At 56.7% G+C, this 18,629-nt stretch overlaps 1 protein-coding gene across 1 annotated transcript; it reads left to right on the forward strand.

The window, feature by feature from the left end:
* The first annotated feature begins 8,108 nt into the window (after positions 1-8,108).
* Positions 8,109-14,248, forward strand: KBTBD11 (kelch repeat and BTB domain containing 11). Its single transcript, XM_061134532.1, has one exon. It carries the CDS (start codon positions 8,109-8,111, stop codon positions 10,050-10,052), a length of 1,944 nt encoding a protein of 647 aa, XP_060990515.1. The 3' UTR covers positions 10,053-14,248.
* The last annotated feature ends 4,381 nt before the right edge of the window (positions 14,249-18,629 follow it).

Consider the following 18,629-nt stretch of genomic DNA (forward strand, 5'->3'; position numbering starts at 1 on the left):
AAACAGAAGGCGGTTCTGCTCCGCTGCGGTTTCCAGGCAAGACTCAGGCCCTTTCCCAGGACCTGCTGAGCCGGAGGGGGCGGGCCTAGGTCAAGAGCATCGCTTCTGGGAACCGGCAGGATACCTGAGGACACGGGCGGGGCGGTGGCGGGGCGGGGGCTCTATTGTTACATCTTAACCACAGCAAAGCAGGACAGAGGTCAGAGACAGGGCTTTCTAGCTGTGGTCCATTCATGCCAACAGCTATAAGTAAGCAAGTGCAATTAGAGAGGGGTCTGGGTTCTAACTTGCCAGCAACGGGTGTGTGATCTTGGACAAATCTCTCTATAAAACCAAGAGCTTAGAGCTTTGAAAATTATAAAATGTGAGTTTTTATTTAACTTCCCCACATTTCAGTTTGACCTTGACTTTACTCACATACTCTAGCACTAAGAATATGGCAACTTAGGAGTCTTGTTACCTAGTGAGTGACTTAATTATGTGTGGCTTCCATGAGAGTCAGTCGCAGTCCAGATTGATTATTTAATTGATGAATACTCATTACACATATGGGATAACATTTTTAAGTTGTAAGTTATGAAATAATCAAACACCATTAATAATGTGATTAAAATATCAATGTTATCCCAGTGAGCTGTAATACATGTTATCTTGCCGTTTACACTTCAAATCCTTAGGAAACCAGGTGCTAACCCAGCAGGTGGACAACACTTCCCCCACCCCCCACCAATCCTGTCCCTTTCACACTTCCATGAGTGACACACAGTTGTTTTTTTTTTCATGTTTAAATGTATGTAAATAGTATTATGGTGCTCCCAGGCAGCTCAGTGGTAAGGAATACACCTGCCAGTGCAGGAGACACAGGAGACAGGTTCAGTCCCTGGGTCAGGAAGATCCACTGGGAGAGGAAATGGCAACCCACTCCAGTATTCTTGCTGGAGAATCCCAGGGACAGAGGAGCCTGGCGGGGTACAGTCCATGGGCTCACACAGAGTCAGATATGACTGAGCCCAAGCATGAGCAGAAGATCGTATTATATGGCATCTTTCTGCAAATGGCAAACCTTCCAAAATTCAAAATTATGTGTTTGGAATCTATTCACACCGGTACATGTAGATGTAGTTCATCCATTTTAATGTGTGTGGTCCTTTTGGCAGTGATGGAAAATCAGTCTAAAAGACGTTTAATCAAGCTTTTTGTACAGAAGGACACAAAGCATTCTTTCTGAAACAGGCTGCCTTGTCACCTCCCTTCACTTCTTTGAAGCCATCAGAGGATGCCTGTTGTCATTCGGATGCGAGGGTGGGGTGGGGCCCGGCCCTGCTCACCCCGGGGCTCCTGGCCGCGCCAGGCTCTCCAGTTTCTGAACTGGTCAAGCTTGTTTCCAACCCAAGGAGTCTGTTCTGTCTTCTGCTGGCCCTGTGTCTGGTTCCCTCCTGCTCTCAGGAATCTTCCCCAATGCCAGTAGAAACCAGGTCTATCACGCCTCTCAGACCCTTGTTTCCGTGGTTTGTAATTCACTAGAATTTGTATAATGATGGCTTAGGTTTACTTTCTCCCTAGACTGGGAGCTCTGCGGGGGCCAAGGTCAAGTCTTTTTGGTTCCTGCTACCCTCTAGGACCAAGGGCACTTCCTGAAACATTGGGGGTGTTCAGCTATATCTGCTCAATATGTGAACCAAGTAAGTGACAGAATACTATTAATTATTTATCACCGCTAATGGGACTTTAACAGATTGAAGAACTGGGGGAAGTGTGAATTTGTTCAGCCCAGGCAAGTCTCTCACTTCTGACTCCAGCTTCCCATCTCTGCTGGAGAGCTCACCTCTGATTTCAGAGGATGCACAAGACAGCCTTATCTTAGAAGAGTTCAGGTTACTCAACCGTTGCTCGGAACTGGGTCTCATGGCTACAGGTTTCCTGCTGGGACTGTGGTCCATGCACCTCTTTCCAGCCCCGGTGGTCCCGTGTGGGATTGCAGTGTTCACAGTCGTGTCTGCCCAGGCCAACATCTCCTGAACCTGAGCTGCAAACAAGAGGCACGTGTTTCTCTTGCAGCGCGTTCTGGTCTTGTTCCCTGAAGGCGCATCTGGAAACCAAGGGTGTCGTTTGCACTCATCTAACTTGGGAGTCTTCCAAGTGATGAATGCACACGTTTATCTCCACCTGTTCTCCTTTCAGCTCCTCGGGGTCTGTGACTCCGTGGAGCACAGGACCATGTTGTAACGGCACCAAGTCGGGTCCTGTCTGTGTGATGTCATGTTTGGTGGTGATTGAAGGCACAGGGTCCCCGGAGCCCGCAGCAGCAATGCCCCCGAGTCCCCCCACTCTAGTGTGCTGATTCAGGAGTGAGAGTCCATCTCCTACCAAGGGCTGTCTCGTGAGTCACGATGCTCTGACACCGTGTGTGTCTCTCAAATAAAGACAAAGACTTATGATCTGACGAGGGAAGCGGAGTGGTGAAGCTCTCCTACAGATCTTCATGACCTAGTTGTCCTGTTGGATTAATGTACATCTCATCCCTTCACCCTGGGCATCGTCTTACCCAGATGGCTCGTCACTGGCGACAGCCAAGGGCACAGAGACGCTCCCCTGATTTCGGCTCTCTGACCCACGGGGCCTCTCTCCCGCATAAACTGAGGCAATGTGGCTGCAGCAGGAGGACTGGCAGGCCGTGCTCTTGACGGCGCTCTGGGAGGGCAGGGTGCAGGGTCTGCACGCAGAGGCACACCTGTGTGGGGTGTGCATGCACACACAGCCTCACGGGGCTCATCAGGGCATGGGGTCTGCAGGCAGAGGCACACGTGCATGGGGTGTGCACGCACACACAGCCTCACCGGGCTCATCAGGGCGCAGGGTCAGCACACACAGGCACACCTGTGTGGGGTGTGCATGCACATACAGCCTCACTGGGCTTATCAGGGTGTGGGGTCTATATACACAGGTACACCTGTGTGGGGTGTACACGTGCACACAGCCACGCAGGGCTCACCAAGGCGCGGGATCAGCACACACAGGCACACTTGCATGGGGTGTGCACGCACACACAGCCTCACGGGGTTCATCAGGGTGTGGGGTCTGCACGCAGAGGCACATGTATGTGGGGTGTGCACGCACACACAGCCTCACGGGGCTCACCAGGGCGCAGCGGCAGTTCTGTGCTCGATCCGCGGGTGGAGAGGCCTTTCTGGCCAAGGATGAGGGCCGAGCTCAGGGCAGACCTGGGAGCAGACGGCTCAATGCCTTGTTTTCCAGCCTAAGGAGTGTGGACTTTGTGAACAGCTATTACGTAAAGGCTTTTCTTCAGGAAATTCTCTAATTTTACTTCCACCAGTGCATCCCTGCCAGAGAGTCAGCCTGCTGTTATTCCCCTAAATCACGCCCACACAGACAGCCCCAGCAGCCCGTTCCCGCCAGACCTGCCTGCATCTCCATCTGCTTCCCTCTCCAGGCTGGGACAGCCCGTGCCGTCAGCATGCTGACCCCTGGACACGCTGGGCAGCGGACCAGGCCCACCAGCGTCTCGTAGGTGTCCCTCAGCCAGGCACGTGGATGCGGCAAAGACCCGGGCTTCACCTTCAAAACTGGAACAGACAGGAAGGACCTCCCTGGCGGCTCAGTGGTAAAGAATCCGCCCGCCAACGCAGGAGACTCAGGTTTGATTCCTAGTCCAGGAAGATCCCACATGCCTTGGAGCAACTGTGCGCCACAACTGCTGAGCCTGTGCTCGAGAGCCCGGGGAACCACCGCTACCGAAGACGGCAGGCCCTGGGGCTCGTGCCCCACAATAGGAGAGGCCATCGCCACAGCTAGAGAGCAGCCCCCGTGCACTGCAACCAGAGAACGCTGGCACCCTGCAGACCCAGCACAGCCAAAATACATAATAAAATTAAAAAAAAAACTAAAACAGAAGTAGCAGACAGAAGGACCCGGAGCATCGGGCGGGCGCTGGGCAGCATGAATGCTGGAGCCAGGCCGTGGGCCCCATCTGGCTCAGCCACCTGCCAGGCGCTGGGCTGGTTAATCACATGAAGATGGTGAGACCGCGTCACATCTCATTTCCTCTGGCAAAACAGGGCTAAAAACTGCAGCCCCACAGAAGGGTTCCTGCAAGGGTCACGTGTGTAGCATAGGACAGCAGTGCCTGGAGGATAGACGAGACAGGCGTGCGCTGTGTCACGGCCACTCCTGCGCTGAGGCTGCCTTACAGTCTGCGGAGTCTTAGAAATGTCCTTCGTGAAAAGCAAGTTAAAAATTACAGTGCCGTAGGCTGGCAGAGTAGACTCAGGTTAACGTCATCCCAGGATCCACTGGCTGCTCACTGTGTGGGTGGGGTCGTCCTGGTGTGTGTGGATCAGCGGCGGGCAGGGCCATGGAGTGGTCCTGGGACCCTGCTGTCAAAAGCAGGTGGCTAGACACTCAGATTACACACACGGCGGGCCTGACCCAGAGGACCCCCAGAAGGAACTGGCTACAACAACAAGCGCTGCAGGTCTTTAGATAAACTTCCTAAGTCTGTTCATTAATGTTTTTTAAAAATTGACTTTATTTGAAAGGGAGATTCTCTTTAGCAACCTATATCATGATAATGAAACATACTTAATTTTAAATGATCTGATGTCCACATTAAGTGCATAAATAATGTCCACATTTGGAAATCATACACAGTCTTTTTAAAGAAAATTCATATTGAGAGTGAAGAAATTCATAGGAAGAGGCTAAAAACTTCTGCTTGGGTATTTACACTGTGGAGAAGAGATGTATATCCTTCACGGGAAGTGCTACCTAAGTTATATTTAAAGCAGACATGTTCCTATTAAAATATTTTCTCACCAATAGTCAGGAAGGATCCTGTTACTATCGCACACCCACACCTCTGCTGACACATCCCTCCAGTCAGTCACAACGACAGGCGGAGAGGCGGTTGTTCATCTAACAGCCCCAGAAAGGTGGTCGGGGGAGGCCCTTCCCGAGCCACAGTCAGCGGGGAGTCTGGTGGTTTCTTTGCTGTCAGGGCGGGCGCCAGGCTCAGGATCCTCCCAGAGCCTCCGAGGAGGGGGGGGACTCTGATTCCAGAGCCAAGTACAACATGGGGAAAAGTCCCTTTGGAAATCCCAGACTTCCAACCAAAGCAACCTGACCTGAGCGTCTTGGCAGACCTGCCAATGCCTCTGAGGACTCTTATACACAAAATGGGCTGATTCCTTCCCATCCATTTTAAGGCCAAACCACAGTAACGGGTCATTCTGGGGGAGAGGGTTTCGCTCTGAAAGTTGAGTTTCTTGAACGTCATTTGGGAAAGGAAGTGGTCCCCTGCTCTCTCCTGGGGATGCTGACCGTTTGTCCTGCGCCGTGTGTCGGGGTGGGGGTGAGGCAGACCTGTCAGCCTGCAGCACCTTCCCTCAGACAGCGGACGGCACATGGGGAGTGGGCACGGCCGTGCCTGCTAAGGCCACTGACCGCCTAGATTGTGTCTGTTTCATCACGCAGCTCTTGCTCAGTGCAGCTATGACAAAATTTCTGCTTTGCCCAATTCTTTCAGGCTTTAAATGGATTCTGGAGAGCTTTTAAAACATGAGAGTTCCAAACTCAGGCTTTTCAAGTGAGTCCCATGCCCCCTGCCTTGGCTTCGAGTCTGTGATGACTTCCAAGAGGAGAACCTGCAGGGGTTGGGCCTGTGCACATTCTGATGAGAATCAGGCCAGAGAGGGAACTAGGAAGTTCTGGAACTCTTCCTGGCCAAAAACTAGTTAGTTTTCTGAGGCCCAAGATTGGCCATACCATACAGAGAAAGTGTGAAAAGAAAGAGGCAAATCAGAGAGCCAGTTCTCTGGTTTTATTTCAGACATGGAGGTGTTCACATATATTTGGGTAAGATATGTAAGTATGTGTTACTTTTTATCTAACTTTCCCTGAATGACTCAGCTGTCTAAGAAAACACCTCTGGCATTTTGGGAAAAAGCCAGAACCTTTGCTTATAAAATCTGTGCTGGTTTCCAGTCTGTCATCACATTCCGGTCACCAGGGGCCGGAGTTCATCTCCACCTCAGTGGACACAGCGCCTCCCCAGCGGCTCCGCGGGCTGGGGCACAGCTGAGTAAACATGCAGCACCCCCATGACCCTCACGCCTGTGGTCAGAGTTTCAGCCTGTCCCCACCGTCCCCACGCTGCCTTTCCACACGTCCTAGACAGCGCTCTGCACGTGGGAATATGCCCACAGGGTACTGTTAACAGTTTCTGGGAAATAGAGAGGGACGGAGGGGAAGAGAGACAGAGGAAGGGAGAGGGAACTGAACATCTAGAATTTCCAACCCTGAGACACTTGTATTTCTGAGAATATAGGAAAGCCTTTTTCCTAACATGGCAGCAGGAAAGAGCCGGGCAAGGATGAGTGTTTATATATATACATACACTCAACCCTGCACATTTATAGGGATCAGGTAACAGTATTAAGTATGGTTAGCAGAGAATCAGAAGCAGCTGAGGGTAGGTGGTTACATGTCACTGTATCTCGTCTAAGAGGCGAACACAGCCTGGAAAGACGGCGGGCCTGGCTGCGTGCATCTGGCGGGTTTCTCTTGTCTGCAGCCTCTTTGTAGGAAAACCAGAGCACAGCTGCCCCACCCCTTATGCCAAGAGCCCCCCTCCAGGCTGCCGAGTCTCAGTGAAGATTTGGCCAATTTAGGAAAGATGGTTTATTCTTCTGATTCATCTGCAGGCGCTCACCTCTCCCTTCCAAGGAGTTATGTGGGTTTTGTTTTCTGTTTCGTTTCGTCTTGGCTTCTCTTTGGGGGCATGTGTGCTCTTTGGAGCGTCCCTTTCTTGGAGGTTTTCAGAGGTGCGGTGCAGAGAAGGAGCGGATCAAACTGGTTTCAGGTTGGAGCCTCGGAGGCCAAGCCCACACAAGAGCCCTGGCTCAGCAACTTTCTTTAAATACTGGTCGTGACCAAATTTGAGATAGCTGACTGGATCAGGTTTCAGGAAAACTGTCCCAGGGTAGAACTGAGGAGATGTCATAGGCTAACCATGCTTTTCTCACTGAGAGTTCTTAATTTCACACATAACATCTCATTAGCTTGGAGTTTGGGAATGGTTGATATTGACTGTCACTGATCCCCAACCCAGCAGTTTTGTGGTTCAATCCAATGTATTAATATTTAAGGCCCTTGGCTGAACCGGGTCCTTCTTTACAGGCCTCACAAATCAGGGGAGGAACAGTCTTTTAATTCCTAAATAATATTCACTGAAGTCTCTCTCCAGCACTGAAAAGTCAAAATCCCCTTCCCACCAAATCTGAAGCCTACAGCCTGTGGGGGTGCTGGGGACAGATGGTATCACACGAAATCGCCTATGGAAAATGCAAACTCAAACATCCTCTCTTTCCCCGTAAACAGGAACACGAAGAGCTGGTGACACGACATGGAAACACCTGATATTCCAACAAAGGAAGAGGAAGGTCCCCGGTGGATGAGTGAGGAAGACGGGTCTAGTGTGTGCACTGACTTGCCCTAACGCCCGCCTGGCGAGTGAATTACGCATCCCCACCCGCCCCAGGTGAACACTGCCGAGCCAGGCCCCCCGCTCAGCCCTAATGGCGAACGGGGGTCACACACGAGGAGAAAGCTCCCCGGGCGGCTGCCTGTAAAGCAGGACTGAAAGTCAGAGTTGGGAAGCGTGGGCCGCAGCCCGGCGCCGAGCGCGGACGCGATGGGATGCGAACAGATGGACGGTGACTCGGAGAGAGAGGGCGGGCCCGGTGCTTAGTACCCGACAGCTCGGCCCGCAGAGCGGGAGCCGTGCCCAGAGCGTCCCGTCCGCCGCGCGGAGCCCGGACCGCACAGACCCGGGCAGACGGCAGCCAGCCCGCGGAGACCGCGCTGGGGTCACAAGTTCAGCCGCGAGCGGGAGCGCGCTCCGCCGACACACCCCTTTCTCGGGAGAGCGGGCGGGCGCGAGCCGAGCGGGGCGAGAGCGAAACCCGCTGTGGACACAAGTGAGGTCTGATCGCACGCCCGGAGCCCCGAGGAGCCATCGACCTTGGGCGGCCCGAGTCTGGGCGGAGTGATGCGGGGCTGCTGAGCGGGGACAGCCGCCCGAGCGCGCGCGCATGGAGAGCCCGGTGGTCCCCTGCGTCCTCTACCCGGGCGACGGAGCGTGCGGCCAGGCCGGGGGCCGGGGCGGCGCTCCCGAGGCTCCGGGAGAGGGCAGCCTGCAGCCGCCGGACGCGGCCGAGGGGGAGGGCGCGGCGTCCCCGGCGCAGACACCCTGCAGCCTCAGCGCGTCCCTGTGTTTCAGCTCCGGGGACGACTCCCCGCCGCAGTCTCGCGCCTCCTCCGCGGCGGAGGACGCAGCGGCCTCGCCGCCCTCGTGTCGCAGCGGCCGGGGGGTGGTGGAGAGGCAGTGGGGCGTCGGCAGCGCGGGCGCCGCGTCCCCGGAGGAGCCAGCGTCCCCGGAAGACTCCGCGTCCCCCGAGGAGCCCGCGTTTCCCGGGGAGCGCCCGCCGGCCAAGGAGCCCGCGTCCCCGGAGGAGCCCGTGGACCCCGCGCCCGTGCCCCCCGGCGTCGGCCCGGAGCACGGAGAGCCCGACTTGCTCATCGAGGTCTCGGGCCGCCGGCTGCGGGCGCATAAAGCGGTGCTGGCGGCGCGCAGCGACTACTTCCGCGCGCGCGCGTCCCGGGACGTGCTGCGGGTGCAGGGCGTGGGCTGGGCGGCGCTGCGGCTGCTGCTGGCCTACGCGTACAGCGGGCGCATGGCGGGCGTGCGCCCGGACAACGTGGCCGACGTGGTGGCCGGCGCGCGCCGCCTGCAGCTGCCCTGCGCCGCGCAGCGCGCCACCGATGCTGTGGCGCCGCAGCTGAGCCTGGCCAACTGCTTCGAGGTGCTGACCGCGGCCAAGCGGCAGCGGCTGGCCGAGCTGCGCGAGGCCGCCTACCGCTTCATGAGCGACCATTACCTGGAGGTGCTGCGCGAGCCTGCCGTCTTCGGGCGCCTGTCGGGAGCCGAGCGCGACCTGCTGCTGCGCCGCCGCCTGCGCGCCGGCCGCACCCGCCTGCTGGCCGCCGCCCTCGGGCCGGCCGGGGAGCGCGCGGGCAGCCGGCCGCAGAGCCCCTCGGGGGACGCGGAGGGCCGCGGCGAGGCCGCCGTCTACTGCTTCCACGAGGCGGCCGGCGAGTGGCGCGAGCTGACGCGGCTGCCGGAGGGCGCGCCGGCGCGGGGCTGCGGCCTCTGCGTGCTCTACAACTACCTCTTCGTGGCTGGAGGCGTGGGGCCCGCGGGCCCCGACGGCCGCGCCAGGCCCTCCGACCGGGTCTTCTGCTACAACCCGGCCACTGATCGCTGGAGCACCGTGAGGCCGCTGCGCCAGGCGCGCTCGCAGCTGCAACTGCTGGCCCTGGACGGCCACCTGTACGCCGTGGGCGGCGAGTGCCTGCTCAGCGTGGAGCGCTACGACCCGCGCGCCGACCGCTGGGCTGCCGTGGCCCCGCTGCCCCGGGGCGCCTTCGCCGTGGCGCACGAGGCCACCACGTGCAACGGCGAGATCTACGTGTCCGGGGGCTCCCTTTTCTACCGCCTGCTCAAGTACGACCCGCGGCGCGACGAGTGGCAGGAGTGCCCGTGCAGCAGCAGCCGCGAGCGCTCAGCTGACATGGTGGCCCTGGACGGCTTCATCTACCGCTTCGACCTGTGTGGGGCCCGCGGCGACGCGCCGGCGGCCGTGCAGGCTGGGGGGGTCAGCGTGCTCCGTTACCACTGTCTGGCTAAGCAGTGGAGCCGCTGCGCTTCGCACCTGCGGCCCCCGGGCGCGCCCTCGGGCCTGCAGCCCTTCCGCTGCGCCGCGCTGGAGGGCACCATCTACTGCGTAAGCCGCGCGGGCACCTGGCGCTTCGTGCCGCCCGCCGAGGGCGAGCCCGGCGCGGGTGACACGGGCCCGGAAGGCAGCTTTGAGCTCCATTCGCTCCAAACCCCGGCGGACGCCCGGGGCCTGCTCTTCCCCTTCGTGCTCAACTTGCCGGAGGAGAAGCCGGACCGAGGGGAGGAGGGCGCCGCGTAAGATGGGCCGGGTGGTCACTCGGCAGTCCCTCCGCGGCCCGAAACAGGGAACGCCCCGTGGGCCGAGGTCCCAACTGGGAACCCGGAAGGGCGCAAGGGTAGCGGAGGCGAGGGGAGAGGGTCGGGGGTGGGCGCTGCCCACGGGGATCACTTAGGAGGCAGTGCTTGTTTCAGGGCCTGGGAGACCTTGTCCAACGCTGCCTCAAGGCCCCCTTTCTACTCTGCTTTCCTTCTGCTTTGCTTTGCTTTGCTTAAGAGGGGTCGATGGCTTAAGATGCAGGATGTGAGCAAATAACTTTGCAAATAAGATACAACATACCTGAGAAAGAAGGAAACAGAATCAGAGACTGCGCTTCCGGGTGCAGTGGGTGGGCTTGAGTTCTGCGGGCTGCGGGGTGCCAGCCCCCTTGTTACTGCCCGCTGAGAAGGCCCTGGGAAACACGGAGGGCCTCCCAGACTGGAGTCCTAAATGAGGCCAGTGTGAACCATATTCCTGGAAACACCTGAAAGAAGGTCGTACTATTTTTAGCTTGGAGTTTAAAATTATAACCGATAAATCAAGCTCTTAAAGCTTTTCTAATTTAGTTTAAAAGTTCCTGCCCTATGTGCTCAACTTGCAATTGGCTCAACTCCAAATGTAAGAAGTATTAAAGGTGAAATTTTTGATTCCCAATAAGGTCTTCTGTCCAGTGAGCACTGGAGATATTTCCTGTCATCGCAGGGGCCCCAGACGGGGTCAGAGGTCCACACACCTGGAAGCAGGTCCCTCTCATCACCTAACTGAGGTGGGTTTAATACTTTCAATTTAAAGGGTGTTCATCATTATGTTCTGGAGAAGGCAATGGCACCCCACTCCTTACTCTAGCCTGGAAAATCCCATGGATAGAGGAGCCTGGTAGGCTGCCGTCCATGGGGTCGGGAAGAGTCGGACCTGACCGAGCAACTTCACTCTCACTTTTCACTTTCCTGCATTGGAGAAGGAAATGGCAACCCACTCCAGTGTTCTTGCCTAGAGAATCCCAGGGACAGGGGAGCCTGGTGGGCTGCCGTCTATGGGGTCACACAGAGTCGGACATGACTGAAGTGACTTAGCAGCAGCAGCAGCATCATTATGTTCAAAGGTGTAGCAGTGACTGACTCTTACTTGGGTTTTAGATCAGTAGGAGAGGCTGACAGCGGCCTGGTGCTCGCCTGCTTTGAAAGCGGGGCCAGATGTGCCCAGCCGCGGTGATGTTTTATAGTGGGCTTGAAGAGAGCAGTATTCCCCCTGAAAGGGGACTAAAATCCTTTCTTGTCTGAGAGTTCTAAAGAAAAACATACAGGCATAGTTTGAACCCACTAATTGTGATGTTTTAAATATTAATTCTATAACTCTGAGGGAACTTTATTTTTACAACCATTATTCTAAGAAAGCGTGGCAGAGTGACAGCATATTGACACGAGAGGGAGCAAGGTAGTTTGGGGCTTTCCTCGTGGCTCTGCGGTAAAGAATCTGCCTGCCAATACGGGAGACTCGGGTGAGGAAGACCCCCTAGGGGAGGAAATGGCAACCCACTCTAGTATTCTTGCCAGGGAAATCCCATGGACAGAGGAGCCTGGTGGGCTGCAGTCTATGGGGCTGCAAAAGAGTGGGACATGAATTAGCAAGTAAACAACAACAAAATAGTGTCGTTTAGCAAATGAACTACTTTTGTCTAATTGTGAACTCCAAAATACCATTAATAAAACTAACATGAAGTTTCACTACTGTGATAGGGCACAAGGATTAAAAGGCAGGGTTTACTATTTATTAAACATTTAAGGATAAAATATATGTTCATAAAGAGAGGCCAACTGACTTGGATTCTGAATCCAATCCACTTTTTTTTTATGACAGCAAAAGTGCCCACTGAAGGTTACTGGCACAGAAGTCGATGAAGTCACGTGTAGCTTACTGTGATTTCCTCATGAATCAGTGATGGGAGGGAACCTGCCTGTGCGATCTGTGGGTGGGCGGGGAATAGGTTATGCTTCCTAAAGTGGCAGTGGTCATTAAAGTGGTCAGTTAAGCATGCTTAGAAATTCAGCGTGACTCATGCATGTCCTGAGGACAGAGCTCTGCCGTCTCAGCTGGTGTGTTCTGGGGATTTGTGCGCCTGCCCGTGACCGCTCCTGACACGACAGGACGTCTTGGCAGCTTGGGTCAGCGTCTTAGGAAAAACCAGGCTCCAGATTGCCTGACTTTGTAGGAGCAGACTGGAGGCATGGCAGGAGAAGAAGAAGTGAGGTCCAAAAGAAACAAACAGTGTTCTTGTAAAGACACGAGCTTTTCACATGACAGTACATTTTTCTCCAGACTTTCATTATTTATGCTCAATTTTTATTTGAAATGGAACCGAGGTGATATTTTCATTCCTTTAATATCAAACTCATGAGATATTATCACTGTGATTTTACTTGAGACATCATTCCTAGGATGCTTACCATTGAAAAACACAAATGCTAAAGCGGGCTTCCAAAGTCAACGCTCCCCATTGGAGATGGGAGACATACTAGCTGTCAGACGTGGACAGCCAGACGATGACACAGCCCGCTGGAGTGTTTGGATATTATTTCATCCTTGAATTGAATGAAGGGACGCCTGGCTGAGACGCAGCACCAATTCCTGTGGGAGCTGGCCCCGAGCCCCAGGGAGTTGTCAGGACCAGATCCCGGAGGATATCTAAGGAGGGTGATGGACTTAGAACCTTGCAGACCACGTTTCTCATGGCAGCATCACCGAGAACAGGTGCCGGAGGACCTGTGTGCTGCAGACACCAGTTTATCTTGTTTGGGGGCCAGTTGGACAGTGCGCCAAGTACACGAATGGAAAAGCCCCCCAGCCCAGGATCCTTCCGCACAGGAGGGCGGGGCGAGGGGCAGGCCTCCAGGGCTGACGTTCCAGGACCGGGGCTTGTCCCATTGCCGAGCCTGTGTCCAGCTCTCTGTAGAGAACCAGTTGGTGCAAAAGTATCCCTGCTCTTCGATCGCTTGGATCAAATGAAGGCAGTGCATTTACATCATCTGTAATTCTCATGAAATTAAGAAACCCCCAAACACTGACATTTCCAGACATTTGAAAGAGCAGTGGGGCATTTTCAGGGGAAACGTAATTCGCGGAAGCTTAATCTTTTGGTTGGTTGACAGCAATGACTTCTGTGTTGTGAATCAGGGTTCGTTTGGAACCCCAAGGGTTGGGGTGAAGTGATCTTCATTTCCTTTCTGTTTTTACTCCTGGCTGGGGAGAGCTCTGGTGCCAGCGCCAGCGTGGACTCTGGCTGCTTTATGGGGCTGGCCTGGGGCTGCGGTGACTTTATTTCTCCACGTTTCCTTTCCTTTCAGAGAATGAATGCTGCAGAAGTTCTTTGGCTACTTAGTGACAACAACTGCCTGTATCACTTTTGCTACAAATACTTAAAATGAATCACCTGGCCCATTTTTGTTACTTTCTGGTGTCACTTTATTAATGCTGGTAGCCACTGGTTAATTTGTTGGTCTCTTGGGTAACTTCCTCTGAAATGTTTTGAAATGAAATGTGTTTTAAGTCTTGGCCTTTTCCTGAAGTTAACATGGTTTCAGGACATTATCTGTTGTAACACCTTCCTAGGTCGAAATGTAAACACAAGTGCTCTTTTGCATTCTGTCTTATTGTAGATGATTTCCTAGCTTACAAAATGTTTTATTTTTGGTGTCTTTAAAAAAATCAGTGTTCTCCTTTTCCCCTTTCCTCTGTGACATCGTTATTCATGGGAAGATAACAGGAACTAAGAATGGGAATGCATCGTGTTCTGGTTTCGTCTGAGTGTGCATCCGAGCCGCGTTCTCTTTGCTTCCCTGCGTCCTGGAAGGCACCGCGAGGCTCCAGCTTCTAGTGTGGAAACTGGCATAGGTGAGGGTCTCCTACCTGCTCGGTGAATTGGTGTGAAATGAAATAGAAGACCAGATTTGTCCTCTTGTGAGACGCAAGCTCCTCTGAGGCTTTGAAAGCGCTAAGCTGTGATGTTGCTGGATGTTGAAGACAAACAGTTGCTTTGAAGACACAGATTTGCCCAGCTGATGCTGTACCGATCAGCGCTCGCGTTTCGAGTCCTGAGTGCCCACCCCCATAAAACCCTGTCCATCTGCCTGCTTAAGCCAAGATGAAATAAATCACTGGGCGATGCTAGCGCTCCTGCAGTCTGCGAGGCTGGTCTTGTGTCTTCTCTCCGGAGCAGAGCCCCTGGTGGCGGGCCTCTCTGGGAATGAGCTTCAGGGCTGGGAGATTCCGGCCTGACCTGCGAGGCCTGGGGGTGGGGGGTGACCCCTCTGTGAGTGAGGTGTGTGGAGTGTGGAGGGGCTTCCAGCGACCAGATCCAGGCATGGGTCTCTTCATACTCCTCAGGCACCTGTGGGCACCTCTGCCCACCCTCTCCACCATGCCCCTTCCAGCGCACTGCTCCTAGGGGGCAGTGTCTACACCGGGACGTTGCCTGTGGGCCACAGGAGGACCCAGGGCTGGGCGGGGTGGGGGGAGAGACAGTCAGGGACACAGCACGAGGGTGAGGGGAGAGCTTTACTGGGGTTTCCATGGGAGAGGCAGGTGGGGGGGACAGCGGGGCGCTGGCTGCTCTGAGCAGTCTCAGGGGCTGTTGGGGGGTCCCTGAGCTGCCCAGGGTGCCAGGCAGGGGGGATGAGTGAGGTGGGCTGGGGCGGCCAGTTTGGGGGTGACTGAGGCTGGGAGTGCTGGGGGCTGGTGGCCGTGGGGCTGGGGGCGGCCTGGGTTGGGGCTGCAGGGCTGGGGTGTGGGTGAGGGACAGGCAGGGGCCTCAGTGGGCAGAGAGGAAGCCCGCACCCTGGAGGGAGGCCCTCCTGGGTCAAAACCTCCTGAGAGATCAAGAAGCCAGGCAGGCATAGCTATGGTCCTGTGACTTAGTCCTGCCTAGGGTCTGAGTCCCAGGGGTGTCGGGTGAAGCTCGGGGCGCAGTCCCTGCTCCCTGGGATCCTCCTCCTTCCCTGAGAAGCACCTGATGCAACTCAAGTCCAGAGGACACAGAGTGCCCAGGTGTCCCCCCCGCTCCCATTCCCGCCCAGCCAAGTCACCCCCAAATGAGAAAGAGGCTCAGGAGGGGAGAGGAAGTGGGGCTTGGGTTACTTGGCCGAGTGGCTGGTACCTGCCCCCTGAATCACCGCGTGGGATGCAGGCCTGCAGACCCACGGAAGTGGGTGGGCTGTATCCATTTAAAGTTTTCTGTCTCCTATGATGTTCTGACAGCTGAAATCTCACCTGGTGGGCAGATACCCCCCCACCTGCCAAGGGCCCAGGAGCTGCCTGTGACCTGTGCCAACCCCCCGGGGTGGCCCGGCCTCTGCCACCTGCCCTGCCCCCGGAAGGGGCACTCCTCTGGCCAGTCACCCTGGCCAGGTGCCCGGCACCTCAGAACACCCCAAAGCCCAGAGAAATCACTAAAACCAGCCAGTGTCGTGTTCACCTCACCCTGCTGGCCTCTTCCTGGAAACCCGAGGACAGGCTGTGGCCTCCGTCCCCCTCTGTCCTGTCGTCTGCCCCCGACCGCCGACCCCCGTGTGCCCGGCAACTTGGGACACCCCTGTGGCCCAAAGCCCATCGACATCACGACGAGTGGCCAGCCCCGCGCCTCATCTCTAGGGTTCTGCGAGGAGCCTGGCGTTTCCTTCACCAGCTTCTCCTGCTGCCTCCATCCCCTCTGCGGGCTGAGACCTGGTGTGGGCACTGGGCGCAGACAGAAGCTGGCCTTGGCAGGGGCAGGACCCACAGAGGGGCCCAGGGTGTGTGACGGGCAGGGCCTGCCCTGGATGCAGCACTCAGCACCCCTCCCCTGGGCAAAGGGGGCAAGGTGCAGAGAGACCCAGGCATGCCCCTGGAGACGCCCTCCCCACGGAAGAGGCGTGGAGAGGACCGTCCCGCCGCAGCCGTCTCCCGGGTGTGCTGGGAGGAGGAGACTTTCAGAGCTTGTCCCCGGCACTCTGCCTGGCTTCAGGCTGGAGTCAGATGGGCGCACCAGACCCAGGCCGGGTGGACACAGCCTCTGGCTCGCTTGGCTCTGACCCGACTGCTCGGAGTTTCCAACACAGCCCAAAGGGCCCCAGCTGCAGCCCAGCCTGGGCTGCACAGTCTGCCCCTCACCCCGCGCACCAGCCACGTCACCCCGCCACACTTCTCCGGCACCAGGCCCACCTCACTGGGCCTCACTGGGCCTGGCAGGGCCCACCCCATGGTGTCCACACTGTCCCCTCTCTCCTCACCCCCGCCCCGTTCTCCTCTTTCTCTCTCTCCTGCCCCGGGACGGCCTTCCAACACCACCTTCCTTCCAGCCTTCGCCTCCTCCATCCCGGCCACCGTTCACTCAGCATGCTGTTTTCTTGACGGCTCTTGTTACTTTCTAGCTTGTTGTGTCTTTATTATTATTGTCCATTATGTCTTGTCCTTATTGTTACTGTCCAGTGTATCACATGTTTATTGTTATCATCCGGCTCTATCAGACCCTTATTATTACTCAATTAGATCAAGTCTTTATTGTTAACATCCCTCATGTCGTGCCTTTCTTTTTGTCCACTTATGTCTCTGGTCTTAGCCATTTAGGTCATGTTTCTGTTGTTAATGCCCAGTCAGAGCAGGTCCCTGTCTGTTTGCTGCAGTCTTTCGTCCTCACTGGAAACCAAGCTCTTTGAAGACATGGGTGGGCCTGGTCGTCGGGACCCTTGGCTTCCAGATTCACGGTCAGCACTGGGGACAGTGGGCACTCAGCTGAGTCCACTCGTGAGCTGTGGACACCGCAGGCAGGCGTGCTACTGTCTGCAGACCGCGCCTCCCGTCCAGAACCTTCACCTCTGGGCCTGAGGTCACGGGTGCAAAGCCACTGCCTGCATGGTGGTGAAAACACTGGGGCCCAGCAGGGACACGGAATTGACTGGCTGGTTCCTCTCTGGAGATCCGTGTTTGCATGAGCCCCTGGGGCCGTGTTCTGAGTGAACGGCCCCCGAATGTTCTGTAGGAGAATCCACCAAACCCCAAACAGACAGACACATGTGGCCATGCAGCGTTTTTCTCTGCTGTCTCCTCACACCTGCCGGTCCTCCGGGTCCGCAGTCCTGTGTCCCCAGTGTCCTGGCCCAAGGCTCCTGCATCCGCGGCCTCTGGTGCCCACAAAGCTGCTGAGCCGCTCACCACCCCTGAGTGTCATCAGGACGTTGCGGGGGCCGCTGTCCCTCCTCCACATCAAGGCTCAGGTGAGCGCAAGTTTCCTGGCCTTTGGAGCCCATTGAAGACAAACACAGCTGGGCGTCTGCTAAAGCGGATTCTGCTCAGCGCCCACGGTGAGAGGAGCCAGCATGGGGCTCAGCCAGGTGATGGTGCCTTCAAGGGGGCAGGAGGGGGCAGCGGACAGTGCCGGGGTCGGTTCCCGGACCGCGACGGGGCCTCGTCTGAACCTGGCAGCTGCTGAGTTAGGGCTCCGCCTCCCCCAGGGCCAGGGGACCAGCCGAACTTCCTCAAGCTTCCTCCAGAAGGTGTGGCTCGCAGGCCCCCGAGAAAGATGCTCCGAATGGTGGGAGCACGCAGGTGTCTCGGAGAAACAGAGGAAGGTTTCTGCTTCCATGCTCGTCAGCCATTCTTAGTGAAAGCTCTGGAAGGTCAGGACCCTGCCGGGCACGGCGGGAGCGGACAGCGCACCCCTCGCTGCAGCTCTGAACTTCCGGGGAGGCCTTTCCTCAGGGCTGGTGCCCCCAGGACCGCCTGGTGGGCGGGAGGCCCTTCTCGGGTCAGACTCGGGTCCTGGTGCTGAGCTCAGACGGAGCGGTGGGTGCCCGGGGCCCCGCCTTCAGACAGATGGGCCACACAGCGACTCCTACCCGCGACGGAAGTCGAGTCCAAGCCACTGCTGGCTCTGCAGGTTTCTAATGCACTCTGGAGACATTTCCTTCTGCTTCCGGGGCTTAATTTGAGAACTCTCTGAAATTGAGCAGCAATGGTATAATTGGGACCGCATACACAATGGAAAGAAGAGTCTAATGTATCAGAAGTATGCATCCTGGCCATGCCCGCGGTTTCAGGGCCGTGTGATGCTTCAAACAGACTGCACTTGCCAAGTCAGGCTGCCCGGTTTCTGCTTAGGTTTAGACTACAGGCCCCTCCGGAGCCCCTATGAGTAACCTGATTACCGAGGCCGCTGCGTCCCGAGGGTGCTTTCCCTCCAGGGCGTCGGGGGATGGGAGGTCCAGGCCCGCCCCCGCGTCCAGCCCCGTCTGCCCCGCAGCTGCTGTCCCTTACAGCCCAGCGGGTCTGCCCTTCAGATGTGCTGTGACTCTGCGGTGACTCACACAAGGCTGTAGGCAAACCGCCCTGCAGGCCGCGCGGTGCAGGCGCCGGTGGAGTGGGCAGGGCGGCAGTCGGGGCTGAGAACCCCAGGTTGGCCTGGGGCCCCCGGGGCGCACCGTCCTGGAAGGAGGCCGGGAGGGCAGGCGGGCCGGACACCTGCAGCCAGCCCGGGCCTCGGGACGGCCAGGGGAGCTCTCTGTCCGCCTCCAGGACGGTGGCCGGGTGCCC

This window comes from Dama dama, chromosome 32 (genome assembly GCF_033118175.1).
Source record: "Dama dama isolate Ldn47 chromosome 32, ASM3311817v1, whole genome shotgun sequence".
Taxonomy (NCBI): domain Eukaryota; kingdom Metazoa; phylum Chordata; class Mammalia; order Artiodactyla; family Cervidae; genus Dama; species Dama dama.

Bases quoted from the DNA above. Each gene is read 5' to 3' on its own strand.
- KBTBD11 (XM_061134532.1), top strand. From the start codon at position 8,109: ATGGAGAGCCCGGTGGTCCCCTGCGTCCTCTACCCGGGCGACGGAGCG.